The sequence below is a fragment of the Ambystoma mexicanum genome, chromosome 8 (assembly GCF_040938575.1).
Source record: "Ambystoma mexicanum isolate Mex_15411 chromosome 8, UKY_AmexF1_1, whole genome shotgun sequence".
Lineage (NCBI taxonomy): Eukaryota > Metazoa > Chordata > Amphibia > Caudata > Ambystomatidae > Ambystoma > Ambystoma mexicanum.
In genome coordinates this window covers 1,651,122,341-1,651,146,269 of record NC_090929.1, presented here as the reverse complement: position 1 = coordinate 1,651,146,269, position 23,929 = coordinate 1,651,122,341, and the positions used below count along the sequence as shown (strand labels likewise).

Sequence of the window (23,929 nt, the reverse complement as noted above, 5' to 3'; positions counted from 1 at the left end):
AACAGTCACTGAGTTGAGTTAGTGACTCCTGTGAAAAAGTCCAAGTTTAACTAACTGCATTACTATTAATAATTGTATCCATGTTTTTTCCTTTCTTGTCCGGCCCCAAAGGAACTGGATGGAGCACTGTTGATTAATGAATGTATACGGATAAGGACTTCTACTACAGTCAACAGGTGTAGCAAGTTAGTTGCCTACTGAACCAATGTGTGCAGGCTGAGCAGCAATCAAATCCCGAATGGGACTGATGTTGTAATGTACAAAATAGATATCATCACATAGACTCCTTTCTGTGGATTGGCCATGGACTGCAGGCAGAACACATTCCAGGAGGGCATTATGATGAAGGACAGACTAGCTGCACAGAAAAGGGGAGTCCATGTTGCAAGGCAAGGGGGCCTCTAAGTACAGAACTTTATATGGCCCACAAATGGGAACGATGCATCAGCAAGTGACGGTCGCGAAGGCAGGTGCAGGGACCTTGCCATTGTTCCGCTCTTGCCTCCTGCACAGCAAATAGCCTGCTGCAAATTCTCAGAATGAATGCCAATAAAGCAATCTCCCTTTTTAGAGTTGTATGGAACATGACTCTTCAGTCAGGTCAGTTACTCTTCACATTAGCATGCCACTGCTTCGATCAGATCATCCGTGGCTCCCCTGTCATTGTACTCACCCATTCCTATTGTGAGCGATGAATTCTCCTGCGCACAACTGCGCTCCTTCGCGACCATGAGGCCCCATCTCCAGGTTTCTCATGATCTCCTAACTAACCTCTACCAGAAGTAATAACACCACTGCTAAGGCAGCAGGACCAGACCCATCACCATAGTCCCGATTCCTTCTTTGGCCATTAGCAGGCTTTAGCTAACATTGTGGTCCTCCTGGTCACAATCTGTCACAATTTCCTGCCAGTTACTGGAGGTAATGAGTGGGGGAACAGTAGGGCTGTTTCTGTTGTTTACACGTCCTACCTCTCAACACCCAAAAACAGAGTTATAGACAGGAGGTTAAGAACATCTGCAATCACAGATTGTAACGAGGAGATTGTAAGTCTGGAATACTAATGTAGCACTGGCGTAACAGGGGCCCCCGCAGCCCCCGCGGTGCCAGCACATGGCTGGGAGGGGGCCCCAGTAAAAAAAAAAAAAAAAAAAAAAAAAAAAAATATTTTTTTCTAAAAAAAAAAAGTTTCTTTTGAAATTCACTCTGCATTCATAAAGAACATTTCTGTAACAGAAATAATTTCTTTATGAAGGCAGAGTGACATAAAAAGAAACTTTCTTTTTGAAGTCTGAGGGCCCCCGTACCCCATGACATGGAAGACCCTAGGCTGGAGGCCTCCATGTCATGGGGTGGGGGTGGGGGGGTGGGGAACCCTATGCCTTCAAAAAGAAATTGTTTGTTTTTGAAGCCACTCAGCCATCATAAAGAAATTATTTTGATTATGGTTCGGTCCTTAACTGAAATAATTTCTTAATGAAGTTATAGTGACTTAAAAAAGAAACAATGGGGCTCATTCTGACCATGCCGGTCCGGAAACAACGGTGCTGGTAAGCTTACAGGCACTGTTGTTTCCGGACCGGCATATTACAGGTCTGCCTGGTGGGGCTGCCGTGCCCGACAGGTCTGACCCTGCCAGGCACAGCAGCCACGTTAGGCAGACCTGTCACGGAAGCACCGGCACCGTTAACAATGGTGCAGGTGCTTCTGTGTCCTCATTCCCGTGGAGTCTGGGGTTTAACGAAATTACCGGCACCTGATTTCCCAGCCGCCGGACTTGGGACGGTGGCACCGGGAAGTCAGGCCATAGTAATTTTTTATGGGTCTGGCGGCAACCCGCCGGTAGCACCGGCACGGTTACCGCTGGACCCGTAATGAGCCCCAATTTCTTTTTTAAGTAATAGGGCTCCCCCTCAACTCCATGAGGTGTGTGTGTATGAGTCTATGGTGAAAGGGTGCACACTCAAATGTATAGCCGGCTGCCTGTGTGTGTATGGTGAAAGTGTGCACACTTAAATGTATGGGTGGCTGTGGGGGTGTGCCTGCATGGTGAAAGGGTGTACACTTAAATGTATAGGTGGCTACCTGTGTGAGTGTATGGTGAAAGGGTGCACACTTAAATGTGTGGATGACTGGGTGTGTATAAGGTGAATGGTGTGTGTGCTTGTGTACAGGGGCACAAGAAAACCTTCATTTCGGGGGGGCTAACTCTTCAAATGTTGGGAGAGGCGCTAACTTCACATGCGGTGGGAGGGGGAAATTCATTTGTGTGGGCGCATCCAAATTATTTACGCATTTTAATGAGACTATTCTAGTGCAGATTCAATGTTACAAGCAGTTAACTCTCTCTTATAAGTCTCCTGTTCCCTCTCTACCCTGCCAATCACTCCCCTGGCATGCAAGTACTAAACCCACATCACGATTTCAATTGCCTAAACAATGTGGCATTTGAATGCAGCTACTAACAGTGAAATGCTTTACGTTGGTAATTGCTGGGTTCTTGTTAACAGCAAAAACCAGGTGCCGTTTAAAATCTGTGTCCTGTTCGGTCTGGCAACTGCCCTAAAGGTTAGCCAAGTTGAGTCAATATAGCCCAAAATGTCAGGGGGGGTAGTGCTGAAGCCCAGTCAACTCAATGGTGTTGCGCTACTACTTGTGTTTAATGCCTTGCTTACTCCTAGCCCTATTCTTCCTCGTCCCAGTACTTATATACGAGGCAGTACGTGTGTTTGAGGCACTCTGCCTCATACAAAAGTACTGGGAAGAGGTAGAGGTACATGGAGGTAATGCCTGATTTAGCTACCTGTAATCTTCATCACTCCTAGTCCCACTGTTCCTCATCCAAGTACTTACCTATGAGGCAAGGGGCCTCATACGAAAGCTCTGGGACAAGGAAGAGGGACACAGAGGTAATTCTGGGCCAAGGAGCTGATTGTGGAGGTTGGGGTGGTGGGTGGGTGGGAGAGTGGATGTGTGGGGGGGCAGGATTGTGTGATAAATCATAATGGTTGTCCATGTCCAGGCTAAGCAGGCATGATATGTGGTATTAGTGGCTAGAGAGGCATTTTGATTTAGCCAGTCTAGTCATTCCTCAGTTTGGTATGACTTTCTTTTAACTGGACATTTCTGATAAAGTAGTCCTGCTAACTTTAATTACCTGGCTAGATTGGCATTTGGGTGCTGCCAGTCTAGCCATTTCTTACTGCGGCATTGTATATTTTTCTGGGCATCTGTGATAAAATGATATGATGTGATTCAAGTCATTTATAATGCGCCTGTACACAAGTGTACACAAGGGAGGGATGATAGAGGGAGGACAAGACAAACGATCTCACTAGGCCTTGTGTCATTGTGAGAACGAGAAGTGCAAGGGAAAAGGGAGCAGGGAAGTGCAAGTGAGAGGGGAGGGGAAAACAGGGCAGCAATGCTCTCAGTAAGTGCAGCCAGGGCAGAGCAGCTATTGGTTGTGCAAGGAGAACAATGGACTGCAGGGTTACAGTTACCGCCCCTAAGTGCATGGTAGGCCCGGAGGCAGTGCAAGGGTGACCAATCAATTAAGAGCCTGGACTCAGAGAGACTCTGAGGGTAGCCAAGCAGCCAGTCAGTACAGCAGACATGTAGGTCAGGTAGGTCAGCAGGGGGGGAGAGAGAGCGAAAGCAGCAGAGAAGAGGAAAGCTTTTAGCTGCTTCCGAAACTTCAGGTTGTCCGCCTCAAGTTTGAGAGGGGCAGGGAGGCCATTCCAGTTGGAGGCACCAGCAGAGGAGAGAGGTCTACCCCCACTCTCTGCCTGGAGAAATGTCTAAGCCTTAGAGAGTTGGAGGTAGCTGAGTGAAGGGTTAGAGAAAGAAGGTATTTTGGAAGAGAGCATTGGATTTAGTGTTGGCACTGGCCCCAGAAAGCCTTGTGGGCAATGCAAAGGTTCTTGAACTTGATCCTTGCAGCCAGTGGAGAGATTTCAGGGCTGGAGAAATACAATCCCAGGGCTTGAGGCCAAGGCTAAGTCTTGCAGTCCTGTTCTGGATTATTTGCAGATGAAGGAGACTAGAGGAAGACAGATTGAGAAAGTGGCTGTTGCAGTAGTCCAGCTTAGAGACAGTGAGCTTCTGGTGGAGAGTGAGAAAGGGAAGAGTCCCTTTGAGGAGGAGCAGCTGGTAGTGGGACTTCTTGGTGATGTCCGAGATGTTAGGAGAGAAAGAGAGTGTGGCGTTGAAGATGACACCAAGGTTTTTTGCCTCGCAGGAAGGCAAAGGAAGAGGGCCCAAGGTGGTCTGCTATAGTGAGAGAGGAAACACAGTGGCAAGGGTCCCAATGAGAAGGATCTCTGTTTTACTGGCATTAAGGTAGAGATTGTTGGAGGCACACCAATCCTGAATCGTGGATAGACAGTCAGGAATGAGCAAGAGAGGAGAGGAGGATGAGGGGAGCCTGAAGGAAAGCTGAGTCCTCCGCACAACACTGAAAGTTAGAGGATAAGGTAGAGATCAGGGAGGCCAAAGTGGCCAAGTAGAGGTTGAAAAACCAGCGTGAGAGGATAGAGCCCTGGGGAATGCCACAGGTAGAGAGAGGTGGCGGAGAGAATGGGACCACGATCGACCTGGGAGCGGAGTGGCGGTCCAAGTGGAAGTAGGTCAGTCACTCTAGGGTCTGATCTGTGAATCTGTGATGCCCAGGTTCTCACAGAGTCGATTGATCAGGGTGGGGATGTTGACCCTGTCGAAAGCAGAGGAAAGATGAAGGATGAGAATAGAAGGAATGCTGGAATCAAGGTTAGAGAGCAGCACAGGTGTTAAGGAGAGCAGTTTCCATGCCTCTGGCAGCTCTGAAGCCAGACTGATGGTCATGGAGACAACCAACAGATTCAGTGTGGAGAGTAAGCTGGGAGATGGCAAGCTTTTCCAAGAGTTTGCTCAGGAAAGGTGGAGATTGAGCGATAGTTTTCCAGCAGGTAGGATCAGCAGACTGCTTCTTGAGGAGTGGGTGCACAAGGGAGTGCTCAAAGGGAGAGGGGAACATTGCAGTGGCGAAAGAGTGATTACAGAAATCGGCCAAGGCTGGAGCGAGGGTGTCAATATGGGCTTTGATGGTTCTGGAGGAGCAGCGAAGCACCTGTTTGGACGACACTTTCATAGATCGGACTTGTCTAGAAACCTCGTCAGGTGTTGTCAGAGAGAAAGAGGAAAAAGGAGGAGGAGAGAAGAGATGGCCAAAATGGGCCGAGAGAGGAAGAGGACATAGAGGACAGGATGTCCTGAGATTTAGCAGAGAAATGAGAGGCCAGAGCTGTACAGAGGGCATGGGAGGGAACAGAAGAGGTATAGACCACAACAGGATTGACCAGTTCCTTGCAGATTTTAAAGAGTTTGGCCGTGTTGTTCGAGGCCATGGAGACACATGCTTTATTGTGTGCTCTCTTCTTGATGAGTGTTATTGCTTTGACTGTCATTTTGCTGAAAACAGTCTAGGTATGTCTAAATGTGGCCTGGCATTCTGTACTATAATGTTATTACGTGTTTACACTGGTCTACATTGTGCAGCCAGTTGGAAGCATTAATGTTCCTGTGCACTGTTGGTGACTTGCATGTATTGGATTGTGTTACCCTACAAAACAATTGCAAACACTCAGAAAGTGTGCTGTATATTGCATTAAAACACATATTTATATCTTTTTCCTAGTGCAGTGTGCGGCATACCCCTTCAGCAGCACGTTCATGCGTATTGTGCAAGCGTGACAGTCTAGGCCGGCCCAGAGTGTGGCGCAACCCGTGATTTGTTGCCGAGTTGGGGGCCCCCTCAGGATGGCTCGCAGGAGGGCCCCCACATTTTGTGTTACGCCACTGTAATGTAGGGGCTTTTTTCCAGTGCCACAATGGTTCAAAATGTGCTCCTCAAAATTTAGATGCACAAAATGTATTCAAAGATGTACACATAGCAGAGATTACTGTTTAAATTCTGAGCTGCACAACAGTGAACACTCATCCAGTCTATTGATCTTGTTGTTTTTCTATATGCATTAAATTGAAAATTGGCAATGTATGATGACCTTTTCATTCCACTGTTGGTTATTTGAACATTTTAACCTTAAAGCTTATTCACTTTTCCATACACATTAAAATACAATCTTTGTCTTAAATTGTTTTAAAGTTACTGTTCTAAAAACATGAATCTTCTATTATGATTCCGTCCCACTCCACTTCTATCTTTTTCCATTGTTCTGAACAAAGCCCCTTTAACATAATTTGACATATATAAATCCCAATTTTTTGCGAAGCGTGATGGTGGTTTTTAGTTCACCTCTTTCACATAAAATAAGAACAACAAGCAAATGTGTTATCATTTTTTTTAAAAAAATGTCTCCTTTCCTGAATAAGGGTTTTAACAATACTTGAAACTTTTGAAATATGAATTCATTATTTTTGTTTTTTTCACAAGCAAATGTTCACTTTTACTACATGCAGTCAATTTCTCTTTATTGATATTGTGCATGTGCTGGATTTATTTGATGATAGGGGTATATCAAAATATTGGGATTCCTGTGAGCTGTACATTTTAGAATACTAGACAACATTCTTAATTCAATCCACAGGACCTGCCTATTTACGCAACGTTTGTTTACCTGTAATTCACATGAATTCATTGTTGACAAATAAGTTTGGTGCAAAATACCTGCACCACTAATGCGTCCCCATTGATGTTTATATTTTCAAGTTATTTCTGGTTATGTTCCACTGACTCCCCCCATTAATGTGGTAATCTAAGTTGCATCTAAACCAATATACTGGCGTGTAGCACTAGATAAATTAAGCCGTCTAGGGACTCTGAGCCGAGTGGCTCCTCAGCCAGATCGGAATCTGCAGATTGAATTGACCAATCAAACACTCCCTGTCATGATGCATGACCAATCAAACACTCCCTGTCATGATGCATGACCAATCAAACACTCCCTGTCATGATGCATACTGCTTTTGAAATCCCCCTCAATTTCCATATACATCAGTAACGGGCATCTTGATCGATGTCATACAACAGCTAGCGGCATTGACTTGCTAGGATTGCTGACTTGTGTCTTCGTATTATTGCAGTGAATACTTCACTAAGGAGGCAGATGAAGAAAAAGAGAGAGCCAGAATTGAAAAAGAGGAAAGAGGAGCTACAGAAGAGGCTCCCACACCCGTTCCACCACCTGCTCCTGTGGCTGCACCACCGAGCGGGAAGAAGAAAGAAAGTGCTAAAGGTCTTTGGTTTATTGCATACAGTGTTTCCCCTTACAGGTCACTTTTAACATCGAAGCGCCTGTACTTGGGGGTTTTGGGAGGATGGAGCCAACACAGTTCTGGGGCTATGGTCGATCGATTGCCATTCCGGATCAATGTTATTCACACGGCACTCCAATGATCAGATCAGGGATGACCATGGCTACTATTCAGAGCTTTCTACTATCGCTGAGGGCTATTTCTCGCCACCCACCCCACATCCCCAGATACTTTTCTCTCTCTTTCAGAAACCTATATTAAGAACCTAGCTGCATTTTTCTCTGTAGCCTCCATTTAGTCATTGCCAATCTTGAACTATGTTATAGAACGTCTGCATGGCATGTGTTTTGTCAGTGTCTTAAGATCATTTCTTATTGACCATGGGGTTTTTTGACTGATTTCTAAATACTTAAATTTTTGCCACTGCAACTATGAGCCATGAAGCCACATTCTTAAAAGAGGAGACACGTTAAAACGTGAGATTCTCCAAAACAAGCCCACTAATCGATATCTAATTGTTTTGCTCATTGGTACTGATTAGAGTTGTCGTAAGTCCAAAGGTTTCCCGTTGGTTCCCTTCTGTCACCAACTAGTTTCAGTGCCAACACTGGCACCATAAAGCCAAAGTTCAGATGGTCGAGGAAATAAACTACTACATTGCATTGTAGTTTTGCATTTTGGGCATTCTGATACTTTTGGAACAGTAGCTGCACCAGGCCTATCAAATGCTGATGTTGCACTCTCTCGGTCTCTGTCTCTGCCTCTCCCTGTCTGTCTCTCTTGGTGTGGGCATTTGCTAGAGCCCCCTACCTCGACCAGAGAAAAAGCACAGGTATCTTTTAGGGGTCTCCACCGGGATGCTGTGTTTTTTATGGTTGAAAGCAGAATGAGATCAGCAGCAACAGAGGCATCCCCTGAGGTGGGGGCCAGCCTGGCTGTTGGATAACTGGGTTGTCTTTGCGTGTATCCTACAGGAATGTCACTATCACATGTTGGGTGCATTGTGTATTCAAGAGGACATGGATAGGCTCTCTGGGCTTTGCTGTGCTGACAACCCTTGCAAGGGACCAGAGGACAAGGCTGCAGGCTCTCCAACCGCCTTTCTTATTTTCTATGTTTTTGTTTAATATTAGTGTGTGTGCGTGCGCTGTTTCAGCAGCACTACCAACCAAACAGTAATCAGTAGGCAAAGTACAACATTACCCTGGTGCTCACAGTAAAAATAGAAAATTGGCTATAATCACAGTACGTCCCTTTCGGAGTCGAAATGGGTGCATTCTCTGCAAAAAAAAGCGAATAACATTTTTTTTAAAAAAAGGAAGTTAATATTTCTAACACCATTGTAAATACATGAATTGGAAACGTTGTTGAACCTCTTGCACCGCTCTAGGCAAGAAGCCAGCTCCTGTGGAAAAACCGATCCCGCCAGCTGAACCGAGTGAGCCAGTTCTGCCCGGGAGCCCAGCCATCGGTGGAGTGTCACTTGCCATCGCCAAGGCTGCTGCTGTTCTTAACAGAACCCCTCTCTACATGCACATCGCCTCATTGAGATACGAACAGGTGAGTACCTGGCTCACACCATTCTCCATTTGAACAGAGTTGGAATGTTGTCGTTCTTATGATGCTCCTGAACTTGCTATGAGGTCACACTGGAGGTAGATGTGCACTATACAAATGACAATTGACATTGCGCGACTAAGTCTCCAAACCACAATCTGTGTGCCAATGTAATTATTTTCTCATCTTTTCCCTTTCCCTACATTCGTTTTATGTCGATTGTAGAAAACATTAATAAAAGTGCTTATAAAGTATCACAAACGTCAAAGCATCAATAAACCTTACATGTGACTTGGAGATACAATGTGCCATAACTGGCAGTCCGTATTCGCTTTTAGTCCAGTATTACCCTGAGAAGTGGTAGCTGTAATACCTATTTTTTGTATTATTGATGTGCAATCGTTCCAAATGCAACTTTTCCCATATAGAGGAAAACAAATAAAATGTTCATTACAAATCATTTCTTAATTAGAACTCAATAAACCGATCAAAACAAGTTAAAACTTCATGTACAGCGCTAGGTCTGTACACATCAAGTCACATTTTGTGGCACTTCCCCTGGCAGATTTGTACCATTCCAGACTTTAGATCTCTATGACCTTCTCTTCTTCAGACTGAAATTCTCATCGGACAATAATCCCCCACATGCCAAGCAGCGCAATCCACACTGAAAGATTGTCAGTGTTAAAACAGTGTTGCCAGAACTCACTACTGCAACTAGATTCTGGGCCGTGTACATATATAGAGAGTCTGTTCAGGTAGAAGTCGCTCAATCATTGTCTCGGGAGGATAGCTCAGGGGCAACGTGCGTGCCTTGGAAGCAAAACGACGCAGAGCAACACGGGTTCGATACCGGCCTCTGCTTAGAAACCTCTGGGTATTAAGCGCATTATAAATAACCTATCATATCGTGTCAATCAGCAAGTTGTTCAGTCCTGTGGGATATGCCACTGTGCGCCCCTAGTGGTCAGGGTTGGTAGAGGGTCCAGCAGCACCAGTAGCATACACCGTCTGATATCCAGATATCTTACATGGACGCAACCAATCTTGGCAAGTAGGATTGTTCGCTAGGTTTTGGCTCATAGTCGTTGCTTCCTTGCAGCTATGACACCTAAATGTAAGGCTCCGAGTATGAAGGAGGAATTGTGGCATGCTCGATGAAATCGACACCAGTGGTTTGCCCACGTAAGGCATTAGTGGGTGAAACCCCTGCATCCACCGGTGCTTTCATGCTGCCATTTTCATTTAGCAAATGTAAGTACTTAAACCCAGCTGTGCTGGATTTATTTAAATAGCTCGCCATGTTAACTTGAGCATGTCTTTCTAAGGAAGTACAGAGAAGTGTAAGGTGTTGGTTCTCTGGTACATGATAACAGCTGTCTGCTCATTGCTTAACTGCCTTGCCATTCATGGCTCTGGCTCTGTTCAGTGAAACTAAAACATCCTTACAGAGATAGACCGCATCTTGCTACAGAGTCTAGCAGGTTATAAAAGTGGTAGATGCAGCCGGCCAGCGGGCATGCAGGCCGATGATTATGTGCTGGTGTGGCACCAGGGCAGCCTGGCATGCTCTTGGAAGTCGTACAGGAGGTGTGCAGCATCTGTCTGGTAGTGCCAGTGGTGTCGGGTACAGCGATGGGTTAGAAGAACGAAGAGCATTTTCTCACACATGAACAAAGGTGGTATAACGTACAGCCACTGTTGTCTGCATAACACAATAATGCTGCAGCACTCGGGTGATGAATTGAACTAACTGCTCAGTTCTCTAATTGTGAAGTGTGCTGCTCTTGTACTGTGAACATATTAATATATGGTTGTGATCAATTACATTGCAGTGGCTTTTTTTATTTGACAATAAATGTTGACTGTATAAAAAAGTGTTATGTGGGAAGCTCCTCGCGTGTTTGAAATTGGCTGGGTTGGAACATCTTACAAGCTAAGGCAAGCCATTGGTCTGAGCTTAAGTGATCTATTTACTATTCTGTTTAATATGATTTAACCACAAACACCCACATAGATATGGGTGTTGCTATTCAGAAACTCCATTTAGTTTCAATTACATTTATTTTACACAGGGTTCACAGAGCACTGAGCACTTACATTTGAGTGTGTCCTTGAGACATTGGCCCTTATTACGAGTTTAGTTACCACTGCATTACAATACTGCCAAATTATGGGTTTGGAGATAATGTTGAGGAAAAACCCCTACTGCCAAAAAACGGCTAAATCGGCCGAATTTACCGTTAGCGGTAATTCTACCGAAATCCCCATGGAGTCCTATGAACTCCAATAAATGGCGACTAACACTGCCTACCATTGCTTGTAATTCGGCAGTAATTACGCCGGTCCAAGTGGCAGTAACAAAATATCTGTTTGCTGGTATTTCGCTGAAATACCACCAAACTTGTGTATGGGAGCGAGGGGTCCTCGGGCCCCCTCGCATCGTACACTCCTCAGTACAAGGCTGGGACCACTTGCCTCCGGTAGTGGGATTGCCCCTTGCCCTTATGTAAAGTTAACCACGGTTGACTGCTACATAGATGGGACTACTGAACAGGACACAGGGCATCCATCTTTTGTGCCCCATTTCGACTCCATCTTGGGTAAACAGGCCTCACTGCGATAGTACAGCAATGCTCAGCTCCCCTTCCACCACAGCAGCCAAGGACAGAGACACACACACACAAGGCGCGCAGGCAGCTGGCTGGCCCCCACCCTTGCACTCCCCCTGCGAAGGAAAGCTCTGCGCTTAAATTTTCACGCTGAAGCTGGAGAAAGTTGCAACAATCAATATGCTACAGTTTTCTTCCTCTGAGATCACTGTTCGTCTGAGAACCGGCATGTGAACCAGGATGAGCTAAGCACTTTCTGCTCGATTCGTCCTCATAAACGTGCAAGCCACCCACCCCCATTAGAACAATTTATTGCCATCCTGCCCCTGCACCCCCTGTAAGGTAATTATTTCAAGTGCCAGACCCTCGCCTGTGCTGCGAAATCCACCCAATACACTCCTTACTAACCTTAAGCATTTACACTACTATATATGTTTTTACTTGCACTAATGAGTCTGAAACCTAGGAAAAGATGCGAAACACAGCCTGATTCTTCTACATGCACAATAAGGTCAAGGCCTTCAATTAAAGCCACGAATGACCCAATTGTACTGACAACAATCATTGTGTGTGACTTATGTAGAAATGTGACAAGCAGCATAAAATGTTTTAAATAGTTTGTTATTTAGTGTGTAACATATTCGCTTAGGTAGTGACCACAGTGACCGGACCCTGACCTGCATGGAGCACAAGATGTTTGACGTCCGTCAGCTACTCAGCCAACCAGGAGGAAGAGATGCCACCCACACCTACAGCACCACACCGTCTGGCCAATCGGGTCCATTTAGCATTTTTTGTTAGAGTTACTTTAACTAATATAAATACAAGTATGATGTAATGAGATTCGGGAGAGTTTTTTGGGTTATTTCCTAGCTGGAGAAATAAACCATCCTTTGAACACTTGCAGCCGGGGTCTCAGTGCCTCTTTCCCCGACAAGGGGTTGTGTCTGCTATTTTATTTTTTCTCTCACACGTAGTAAGCCGGGGAAAGGCACCTACATTTTTGGTGACCCCCGCAACATGATTTAGAGAGGTGCCTTGAGGCCTGCGCCGCCCGGCAGCAAGATCCAGGGTGCCCCCCAGCAGAACCATCGCCTCCGCGGTTGACCAGACTGTGCACACCAAGAAGAAAGTGTCAAGGGTTCCCGGTTGACGAATCCCCGATCGGAAAAGCTGCTCACCAAGGCAGGCCACGGCTTGGTTGGGGGATGGACCTGAGCGAGGTCCGGCCGTGAGCGGCGACCCTCGGAGTACCTGACTGAACACGTGGAGTCCCGGTTGCAAAACCCCAAAGGAAGGTAAGGGGAAATACGGGAAGAAGGGAATTAGAAATAAAGGGAAGGTAGCTAAGAATAGGGTCTGCGTGAGTGACGGTGAGGCTTTTCTGATCTATCCTTTATATGGCCATTAGGTGTTGTAAGAAGTGAGAAGAAGAAGAGAAGTGGTATCCTAGCCCGTAGGGCGTAGAAGGCGGCGCCGCGTAGCATTTGTCCCGACCAAGTGCAGAATAGAGATAAAGAGAAAAATAGTAGGGGTCTCGTGTAGGCTCGGAGTAGTTTTTAGAGTATTCTTTTTCCGTGGAAGTAAGAAATCTTGAGACATAATAAAGGTGAAAGAGGTGGGGAGTGAATGCGAAATAGTAGGTAGAATAGGGAAGAAGAAAAACAGGGACAGTAACGGGAATAGGGAAAGAACAAACGCGCGCGGGCAGTGCATGTGTATGTTGCATGATTATATGTTTGTTGGTCTGCTTTTATGTATATGTCTTGTTGAACACGCTGAAGTATTTTAATACAAGTAATTTGTGATTGATATAAGGTAAAGCAGAAGAAATAAACTGTGAGGGGTGATCAGGTAACACCTCTCAGAAAGCTAATGTGACATATGGTAATTCTGAGCATTGATAAAGAACATATTATTTCCACATATTGTAACTGACATACCAAGTTAGAGGTGGGAAGAGATTCAAAGGTACTAGAATACACAAGAAAGGAAAAGAAACATTGCCATGGGGGGAGTAACACCACTAGCACATATTTGCCAGCACCTTCCACTTTATAGCGACAGGATACAGAAGTATCACGATCAGTGGATCACTGAGATAAAGGGAGATGGGGTCACACCAATTTGGCCAAAAGAGTGTTAGACTTAGTATCAGCACATTTGTTTGCGCGATATAAAGGGAAACAGTTACAGAATCGGAGAGAAGTGTTAGATTTATGGCGAATGTTTGAGGAAGTTGCCCCCACGGCAGAGGTAGGTACAAGCCGAATGACAGAAAAGCAGAAAAACCCTGAAGAAGTAGGCGGGACACCAAAAGGGGAATGCTCAACAACTACAACCGAAAACGAAGTAACAAAAATCTATCCCTTAATGACTAGGCCAGCGGTAGGGTTTAGTGAACCCCTGTATATACCACCCACCGCCACTGCCCAAGGCGGGGCAACAGCCCCCGAACCTCCACCATATGACAAAGGAGGCCTGTATGGCGCCACGAGTGCGCCTCCTGTGGACATAGCACGTTTAACAGGTGATTTGAACCGTCAGCCAGCACACGCACAAATGGAAATAACACGGTAAGAGCTTTATGTGACAAAGGGCAAATGCTGCCAGGGGGAGAGGAGGTACCCCCGCTGTCACTGGCAGATCTCACACCTCAGATCGGGGCAGCAAGCAATGCAACCCCAGCAGCCTCGGTTATCAGGGCAGTCTATAGTATCGCAAGGGACGTCATCGCAGCAGAGGCAAGAACAAGAGTGGCAGTCAGGACAGTTCCTGTTCCAATTGAATAACAAGCCAGTGAGGATTATACGCCCAGATACACCGGAGAGTCAACAAAGTGGAGATCAGGGTGAAAGACAAGGAAGTGAACCCAAGGAAAACTGGGAGGAAAATGAGCTAGAGTCAGAAATGGAAGAGTTAGGGGACGATTTAGATAAATACGAAGAGGCAGCTGCCGCAGAGGGGTCCCCACTACCAAACCGCCGTTACCCAGACACACTATCACCACCATTATGGCAAGGTTGATTAAGACAACGAAAAGGGAGGATAGGAAACACACTGGTAAGTAAAACGAAAAAAGGGAAGACAAGCAGAACGGGAAAGAAACAGAAACTACAAATGCCACTGATACAGAAAGGAGCAGGTAGGCCAAACTACATTCCGTGGGCCCAAATGGACAAAACCAACTTGTTAAAACTCCTCCCCCCACTGACGGGAGGGGCAGGTAAGTGGATACATGTATTTGAGAAGAACACGGCAGGTGTGCCGTTAGCTATAGGTGATGTAAAAAGTCTATTAGTTTCAGCAATCGGGGACCAAGCAGACACAATCTGGGAAAGGGCAGGGTTCCCGGGAGTAACGATGAGCTGTGACCGACACGATGAATCACCATTTAACAATGTTCGAGCACAAGTGTGGGATGCATTGCGGCGTGCATTTCCAGAGGTTCCAGATTTACATGCAGTGATGCAGTGCACGATGGAGGAGAACGAGGATCCTGCGCAATTCATTTTGCGAGTGCAAGATTTATGGAGAAGCGAAACTGGTACGGCATGGAATCAATCAACAGCTTTATTCTATTTTATCATTAAAAAGGGGTTGCCGAAAGAGGTGCAGAAGGCCTTGGACAAAATAGCTGTGATCGAAGCCAAAGGGTGGCCTGAAATTCAGAGCATAATTGTACACCACTGGAGGAGGATCAAAGAGAAGGAAAAGGAGGTCACACAAAAGAGGCTGGCTGACGAAGCAAAATGAGTACAGACGAAATTAGTGAAGGTCGCCGCCATTACCGCCAGTGCAACAGTAGACAGAGGAAAGGAAGGAGAGGAAAACACGGGAGGGAGGCCCGTTGGGATAGCAACGCAGTTGGTTGGAGAGGACCAAGGACAGTGGAACGGAGAGGAACAGCCATGCCAAGGATCGCAGTGGCAGAACAGGCCGGCCCAAGGAAGAGGTGGGTACCATGGGCAAAGGGGAGAATACGGAGGAATGAGAAACAGAGGGTATGGTGGGCAAGGACCAAGGGGAGGACAACAGGGGTCGTGTTGGAATTGTGGAAGATGGGGACATTATTCACGAGATTGTAGAATGCGACCATCAGGGTATTTTCAAGGGCAGCAACAACAGCCCATGAACAATGAACAGGGATGGGGCTGCCCACACCCAGGTAGCCCTTGTGGAGCTCCAATGGGGACAGGGGGTACAACAGGATCAATACTGCTATGACCCCCAAATGCAACAGAGACGGCCAGCCCCACAACAGCAGCAACAGCAGCAGCAGCCACAACAGCAAAACACACTACAGCCCATGGAGAGACAAAACCCAGTAGGGAACATAAACAATAACCCTTTTGCAGCGGCCGCAAACGGTACCCCTGCACCATTCCGCGGCGTAACGGTCGTGGGTGACAACGTTTTTTCAATGCCAGGTCAGCAAAGATACCAAGACTAGGACAGCCCACAGGGAGCACCGCATTGTGGTCATAGGCCTGGACACGCAAGGACGCGAGTGGAGAAGTGTGCTATGTATAGAGCCAAACATAATGCTAAAAGATGTAACTGATGCAGAATTGTTTACTGATTACGAAGGGGATGGAGAAATAATAATGGAAATAAGCATACCATGTGACATTATGATTCAATACAAAGAAATACGCAACCCACTCATGGCTAACATAAAGGCCCCACTGACAATATTTGAAGAAGACATGGCTAGGGTAGCACCTGAAATTTGGACTACAGGACCACACGATGTGGGATTGTTGCACAAGGTAACTCCCATAAAAATTAAACTGAAACCAGGTGCTCTCCCACCCAGAGTTTAACAATACCCAATATCAAAAGAAGCAGAGGAAGGTATTAGAGAAACAGTGAATGCACTCCTAAGCCAAGGTATTTTAGTGCCATCAACTTCCCCATGCAACACAGCGATTTTTCCGATTAAGAAAGCAAAAGGAGGGGTGTGGAGAATGGTCCAGGACCTCCGCCGACTCAATGACGTCATCCAAAAAGAGTTCCCTTTAGTGCCTAACCCGGCATCAATATTGTGCAGTATACCAAAAGAGGCAACTTGCTTCACTGTCATTGATCTGAAAAATGCCTTTTTCTCTGTGCCACTCGCACCAGAGTCGCAGTACCTTACAGCTTTTACATTAGGAAACAGCAGATATGAACATCGCAGACTCCCACAGGGGTATTGCGAGAGCCCAAGCATTTTTAACAGAGTACTACGAGAAGACATTGGCAACATAGATGTAGGGAGCACCATTATACAGTATGCAGACAATTTACTCGTCTGCAGCTAAACAGAAGAAGAGTGTAGAGAAGACTCGATAACACTGCTTAACGTATTGGCTGCCAAGGGATACAAGATGGACAAAGGAAAGTTACAATACTCCCTTGCGGACGTTGTGTATCTTGGCCAGCAGATATCTAAAGATGGAAAAAGAATTCTACCAGACAGAGCAGCGGCCATTCGACACATTATTTTACCAAAAACGGTGAAGGACATGCAGAAATTTCTTGGCATATGTAACTATTGCCGAGCGTGGATCCTCGATTACGCAGCATACACACGGCCAATGCTACAAGCACTGAAAGAAGCACAAAAGAACAGAGCCCCAATAAAATGGACACAGGAGACAATTGCCCAATTCTCTCGATTAAAAGACCTTACTTCAGACGCCCCAGTCCTTGCAAATCCAGATTATGAAAGGGAATTTTTCCTGTTTTCGCACAGCAATGGAACATTAATGACAGCAGTATTGACACAAAAGACATTGTTAGGCCACAAACCGTTGGCATACTACAGTGGAATATTAGACCCGGTAATGCAGGGACATTTCGCTTGCGAACAGGCCCTCGCTGCAGCGGCCTTCGCCATTGAGAAAAGTGCCACAATCGTAATGGGATGTTCAGTGACGCTATATGCGGAACACTCATTATTTGCTATCTTGGAAAGATCAAAATCTACCCTCACAACACAGAGAGCCTCTGCTTATGAAATAATAATATCAAGTCCAAATGTACATGTGGTCAGATGCAAGACAGTGAAACCAGACACCTTCATTACAGAGCCATGCACAACTGAGGATTTACAGGAACACGATTGTAGCACATATGAGGGAGAGGGCGATGACATTCCCAAAGCAAGCGAAAACACCCTTACAGAAGGAGAAATTTATTTCATAGACGGGTCAGCATCCATAAACTCAGAGACAGGAGAGAAACATGTGGGGATGGCGGTAGTGCGCATGGAAGAAGACACATACGAAGTGATTGTTCAAAAACGCCTCCCCTCACACTACTCTGCACAGGCACCCGAACTGACTGCACTAATCAGCGCGTTACACACAGCCAAAGATTGTGCCGTGACAATATATTCAGACTCAGCTTATGTCACCACCACAGTTCACTCAGGGCAATCACGTTGGCGAAGGAGAGGGTTCAGAAGAGCAGACGGGTCCCCTGTACAACTAGCCACATTGCTAAATGAACTAATAGAAGCTTTAGCAGAACCATCGGTAGTAGCGGTGGTTAAATGCCAAGCCCATACCAATAAAACAGACGCCGTCTCATTGGGGAACGCGGCAGCCGATGCAGCAGCGAAGGAGGCCTCGTACTTCAATAAGACACCAACATCAGAGTACATTGTAAAAACAACCACAGCAGAACAACCAGCAGAAGCATACAATAACACGCCCATAGCACAGTTGATAGACCTCCAGAGAAGGGCCCCACCAGAAGAGCAGGAGTTTTGGGGCAAACGAGGGTGTAAGCAATCAGCCACAGATCTCATTTGGAGACAGGAGACGACAGGCAAGGTATTGATGCCTGTAGAATTATTAGAACTAGCATTCCAACAACTGCATTTCCCAGCGCACGTTGCAAAACAACACATTGCCTCAGATATTCAACAGGATTGGTTTGTTCCTAATCTACACGAATATTTGTCTAAATTTGTGATTGAATGTACTACATGCCAAACGTACAATTCAGGAATGACATTACGAACCCTGCGTGGCACTTTGCCACGCCCTACAGGTCCATTTAGAGAACTACATACCGACGACGCCGATATGGGAGAAAGATGTAATGGAGCAAGATACTGGATTGTGGTGGTATGCCCTTTTTCACGGTGGGTAGAAGCAGGCTCCTGTCCCCACTCCGATGCAAAATGTGCTGCCAAGTTCCTTGTGCGAGGAGTATTCTCACGGTGGGGAATCTGTGACGTGATCCGTTCAGACAATGGCACGCACTTTTTAAATGACTTCTTCAAGGAAGTGACCTCCCTTCTGGGGGTGAAACACAAACTATGTTCGATTTATCATCCAATGGCCAATTGAGTTGTGGAGAGGATCAACGGGCTGCTCAAAAGCAATTTATCGAAATTATGCAGCACGTTGAAAAAAAATTGGTTATATTGTCTGCCCCTAGCACTGTTCCAACTCAGAAATCAACCATGCAAGGATCATCATTTAAGCCCGCACAAAATCGTGACGGGAAGGAGAATGCACACACCGCTCTCCCCGGTTTGGAGGGCGTCTGATGCGCATAGGGCTGCCACAGTGCTGGGAGAAGAGTTTAAGGAATACCTAACACAGCTAACGCGCGCGGTACCCAGCATAGCAAAACAAATTGTTTCACCATTTACTGAAGATGTAGCAACAGACACCTCCATGCCGACAGCAGAAAGCCCGGAGGGGCCTTTAATGCCAGCGGAGCAGATTCTTGTCAGACATTTTGTAAGAAGGTGGAATTCACCAAGATTTCATGGCCCATACACAGTGGTGTACAGCACCCCAACTGCAGTTAAAGTTACAGGGTTAAAGTACTGGGTGCACCTCTCAGACGTGAGAAGGGCACACAGTGTTACACCTCCCCAAAATGACTGTGTGGATGCCATCACTGGCACAGGTTGACATGATGAAAATTGCAACTTAGACAGGGAAAGTATAGGGGAAAAAGCAAAGGTTTTACATATTTTGTCTCTCTCTCTCTCTCTCTCTCTCTCTCTCTCTCTGTCTCTCTCTCTTTCTTTTCTTCTCATATAAATCGTGTTGTTTTTTTCTATTTTTCCTCATTATTTCCATGATGAAATGAAAAGGTATTGTTAAATGCCTAACTGAGTAAAGAAATGAAAAAAGAATGAACAATTGCAAATATGTTTCTTTTCATATGACTTAACGAATTTGTCTCGCCCACATAGGTTTAACATGAGCCAATGCGACGAAATGGCTGAGCAAGCTGAAATGTTAGATAGAAATAGGGATGCCACTAGGGCCAGTAGATTAAATAATTTGGAATGTGTTATAAAATATGCTGCTATACTATTTGCAATAATGATGTTTTATCTTATTTGGTATAATGTTGTTTTATATGTGGCAAATGAAATGAACAAAGGGGGGCCGGAACTGATATGACAAAACCAGGGTCTAAACTAATATGGACTGAAGCAACGGCTATCTTGAAGGACACTTATAACATTGAATTAAATAGTGAAAATATAACGTTTCCCCTTGAACAATTGCACGTAAACAAAATTGTTATTCCATTGTTGAATAATACTGGAGCCAAGGAAATAGAGCTTGGATGGAATGTAAATGATGATTACTATTGGTTAACTAATTCCAGAAATACAAGCATGCGTACACACACTGCACCAGAAACCACTACTGAATACACACGTCACCATGAACAACATAGATGAAGCATAGTCTAGAATATTCCCGCTGCAATATCCACGAGTTGGTACCCAATTAAAAAACAGAAGGAGGAGAAAAAGGGGGGGTGGGAAAAAACAGATATGATATTTATCATAAGCTGGGGTTAGATGAAATAGAGGACCCCGACGCGCCGCAGCAAAGCAAGCAAGTAATGAAAGTTGTTCCTCACGCAACTGGAACCCCAAAAATGTTAATCCCACAGGAAGTACCCTTGTCTGAGGCCCAATGCTTGATTCATCTGATGCTGTGTAGAATAAAAAAGAAATTCCAAGCACACACAGTCACTATGGAAAAATTGGAGAACGAACAAACTTGCACCAGCAGGCGACAAGGAGTAATCTGCCTCCAGGAGCCATTTTTCATTATAAAAGGGACAAGATATGCAGATGACAAGTGGCATGATGAAACGATCGAATGCAAAGCTGAGGGGCTCTGAGGGCTGCCAGATGAAACATATGAATGGGCAAAAGAAACGTGCATCCCCATCTGGTCACAGCATATCACCAAGCTGACATGGGTCACACCCCTGGAGAGACCCATAAAGATTCAAAAGGAAATACCACACTAACTTTGCTTCCATGGAGAAGGGAAGGTGAACATGGGAACCGTGCGGCAGTGCAATAAGACTTTAATAATGCCAGTTATGAAAAAAGGCACTGCTGCATTAATAGACATATACTGGATCTGTGGCTAAGAAGCTTACCTGCATCTCCCAGCATCCTTGAGGGGCACTTGTGCCCTAGCCACACTTCACTCAGCACTAATGGTGATACCAGAGAGCCACGTCCAGTTTAGAGCAAGGCCTTTGGCTGACACATCGACAGCAGGCCAACCGACTGACACATCGGCAGTAGGGCAATCGGCGGAACCATCGACAGCGCCCGATGAGACAATCACGGAGCCCCCAGCATACGAACTATTGTCAGAAGAAACCTTGAAAACCAAGTTGTCACGCAGCAAAAGATCCAATTATATTTCGCCCAAATGGTCAGAACTCCTTGCTGAAATCCCACAACAGTATAAGCTTTTCTCATCTGCAGAAACATTCTTTGTATCATTCCTAGCACCAGGCGTTCAAGCAAGGGCTAACACGAAATGGCTGCAGATAACACGCTGGGAGCTCATCCAGCTGGCCAACGACACTGAAGAAGGATTCAACATCATAAAAATAGAGCTCCAAGCATTGCGCCTGATGACGATGCAAAACAGATATGTCTTAGATCTTATCACGGCGATGGACGGTGGTGTTTGCAAAAGAATTGGGGGGGCGTGTTGCACGTTCGTACCAACTTCCGATGCTGATAACGGGACACTGTCACATGTGATAACAGCAATGCATAATTTAGGAGAAAGAATGAGAGCAGAAGGTGGAGTAGACAACAACACGTGGTTCGACGATCTGTTCAGCTGGATACCATAATGGGTCAACATTGCAGCGAAGATACTCATTCCCATCATAGTCTTTCTTCTCCTAATATTCTGTGTGTGCCAACTGGGACTAAGATGCTGTGAAAATAATATGCCTAATTCAGCAATGATGATGGTAACAGTGGGCCGACGGACAACAGTGGCTACTATGATAGATGCCCAAGTACAAACCGGAGAATACACCACACCACAGTATAGGATGACTGCCATCTATAGACAGTATGGGGACGTGGTTGATAATCTACATTACACTACCATTAGAGAACCAAAAAACTTGCTGTGGTATAACGAGGTTTGGATAGATTTAGATGGGGATGGTGGGATATACTTAATGGTCACCCCAGAAGAATACGCAAGAAGAGGTAACAGCTTAAGAAGTGTGTGTAAAGCATGGATGCCAATAAAGGGTACACCTGCTTGGGATGAGGCTGTGGCTGAAGCTGAAAGCTACCGAAGGGAGAACGGAAAGAACGAGATAAAGTAGTTCATTACTTTAGATGTAACGAAAGGGGGGAATGTATGGGAGCGAGGGGTCCTCAGCCCCCCTCGCATCGAACGCTCCTCAGTACAAGGCTTGGACCACGTGCCTCCGGTAGTGGGATTGCCCCTTGCCCTTATGTAAAGTTAACCACGGTTGACTGCTACATAGATGGGACTACTGAACAGGACATGGGGCATCCATCTTTTGTGCCCCCTTTCGACTCCATCTTGGGTAAACAGGCCTCACTGCGATAGTACAGCAATGCTCAGCTCCCCTTCCACCGCAGCAGCCAAGGACAGAAACACACGCACAAGGTGTGCAGGCAGCTGGCTGGCCCCTACCCTTGAACTCCCCCTGCGAAGGAAAGCTCTGCGCTTCCATTCTCACGCTGAAGCTGGAGAAAGTTGCAACAATCAATATGCTACAGTTTTCTTCCTCCGAGATCACTGTTCGTCTGAGAACCGGCATGTGAACCAGGATGAGCTAAGCACTTTCTGCTCGATTCGTCCTCATAAACGTGCAAGCCGCCCACCCCCATTAGAACAATTTATTGCCATCCTGCCCCTGCACCCCCTGTAAGGTAATTATTTCAAGTGCCAGACCCTCGCCTGTGCTGCGAAATCCACCCAATACACTCCTTACTAACCTTAAGCATTTATACTACTATATATGTTTTTACTTGCACTAATGAGTCTGAAACCTAGGAAAAGATGCGAAACACAGCCTGATTCTTCTACATGCACAATAAGGTCAAGGCCTTCAATTAAAGCCACGAATGACCCAATTGTACTGACAACAATCATTGTGTGTGACTTATGTAGAAATGTGACAAGCAGCATAAAATGTTTTAAATAGTTTGTTATTTAGTGTGTAACATATTCACTTAGGTAGTGACCACAGTGACCGGACCCTGACCTGCATGGAGCACAAGATGTTTGACGTCCGTCAGCTACTCAGCCAACCAGGAGGAAGAGATGCCACCCACACCTACTGCACCACACCGTCTGGCTAATCGGGTCCATTTAGCATTTTTTGTTAGTTACCTTAACTAATATAAATACAAGTATGATGTAATGAGATTCGGGAGAGTTTTTTGGGTTATTTCCTAGCTGGAGAAATAAACCATCCTTTGAACTCTTGCAGTCGGGTCTCAGTGCCTCTTTCCCCAACAAGGGGTTGTGTCTGCTATTTTATTTTTTCTCTCACACGTAGTAAGCCGGGAAAGGCACCTACATTTTTAATGAGGACATTGTCCCGATGGTAACCGGCTTGTTCCACAGTGAAGCGATGCGCTGATCCATCACTGCACGCGACTAGTAGAGTAATCACTAGCTTTCCCCACGCATACTGCAATCAAAGGCTGATTCTAGCTTACCAGCGTGTCTTCAAACATTGGGGAATTCCTATGAGCGCAAAAACAGCATGATCGAGGGATCATGCGTGCATTGAACCTTTGTTGAGGTATTTCAGTGGGTTTGCAAGGAATGCGCCCACTAAAGGAGCATTGCTCTTTTAGCCCCGCTTCACTTCACAGTATGCGCCCATAGCCTTCTGTCAGATCAGCTCAGCTCATTCCACCTAAAGGCTTCATTCGTACAGGTGACTGTTCTGAACTACGCCACACCTCACGCCATCTAAACAGAACCCGCCCTGAAGGACACATGTCCGAAATGCATCGGCAAGGGTCTCTGAGCACAGATTTTGAAAATTAAAAAAGAAGATTGCAATTTTATAGACTGTGAGAATATCTAAGGAATCTATAGATGTGATAATATATAGTATTTTAGCACATAGCAGTATTTTAGCACAATAGCAGTGTTTTTGACTACACTTCAGGTGTTTCCAGGTCTAGTGACTGTTTCACTAGACATTCT

The 23,929-nt window shown here is 45.7% G+C and overlaps 1 protein-coding gene across 3 annotated transcripts in view; it reads left to right on the top strand.

Annotated features, from left to right (window-relative positions):
* ENO4 (enolase 4) overlaps positions 1–23,929 on the top strand; it is a 418,823-nt gene that overhangs the window by 87,899 nt on the left and 306,995 nt on the right. For all 3 annotated transcript variants that reach the window (XM_069611917.1, XM_069611918.1, XM_069611916.1), the window contains exons 4-5: positions 7,081–7,232; positions 8,642–8,811. In XM_069611917.1, coding sequence (XP_069468018.1) covers positions 7,081–7,232; positions 8,642–8,811 — 322 coding nt within the window. The remainder of the gene's footprint in view (positions 1–7,080; positions 7,233–8,641; positions 8,812–23,929) is intronic.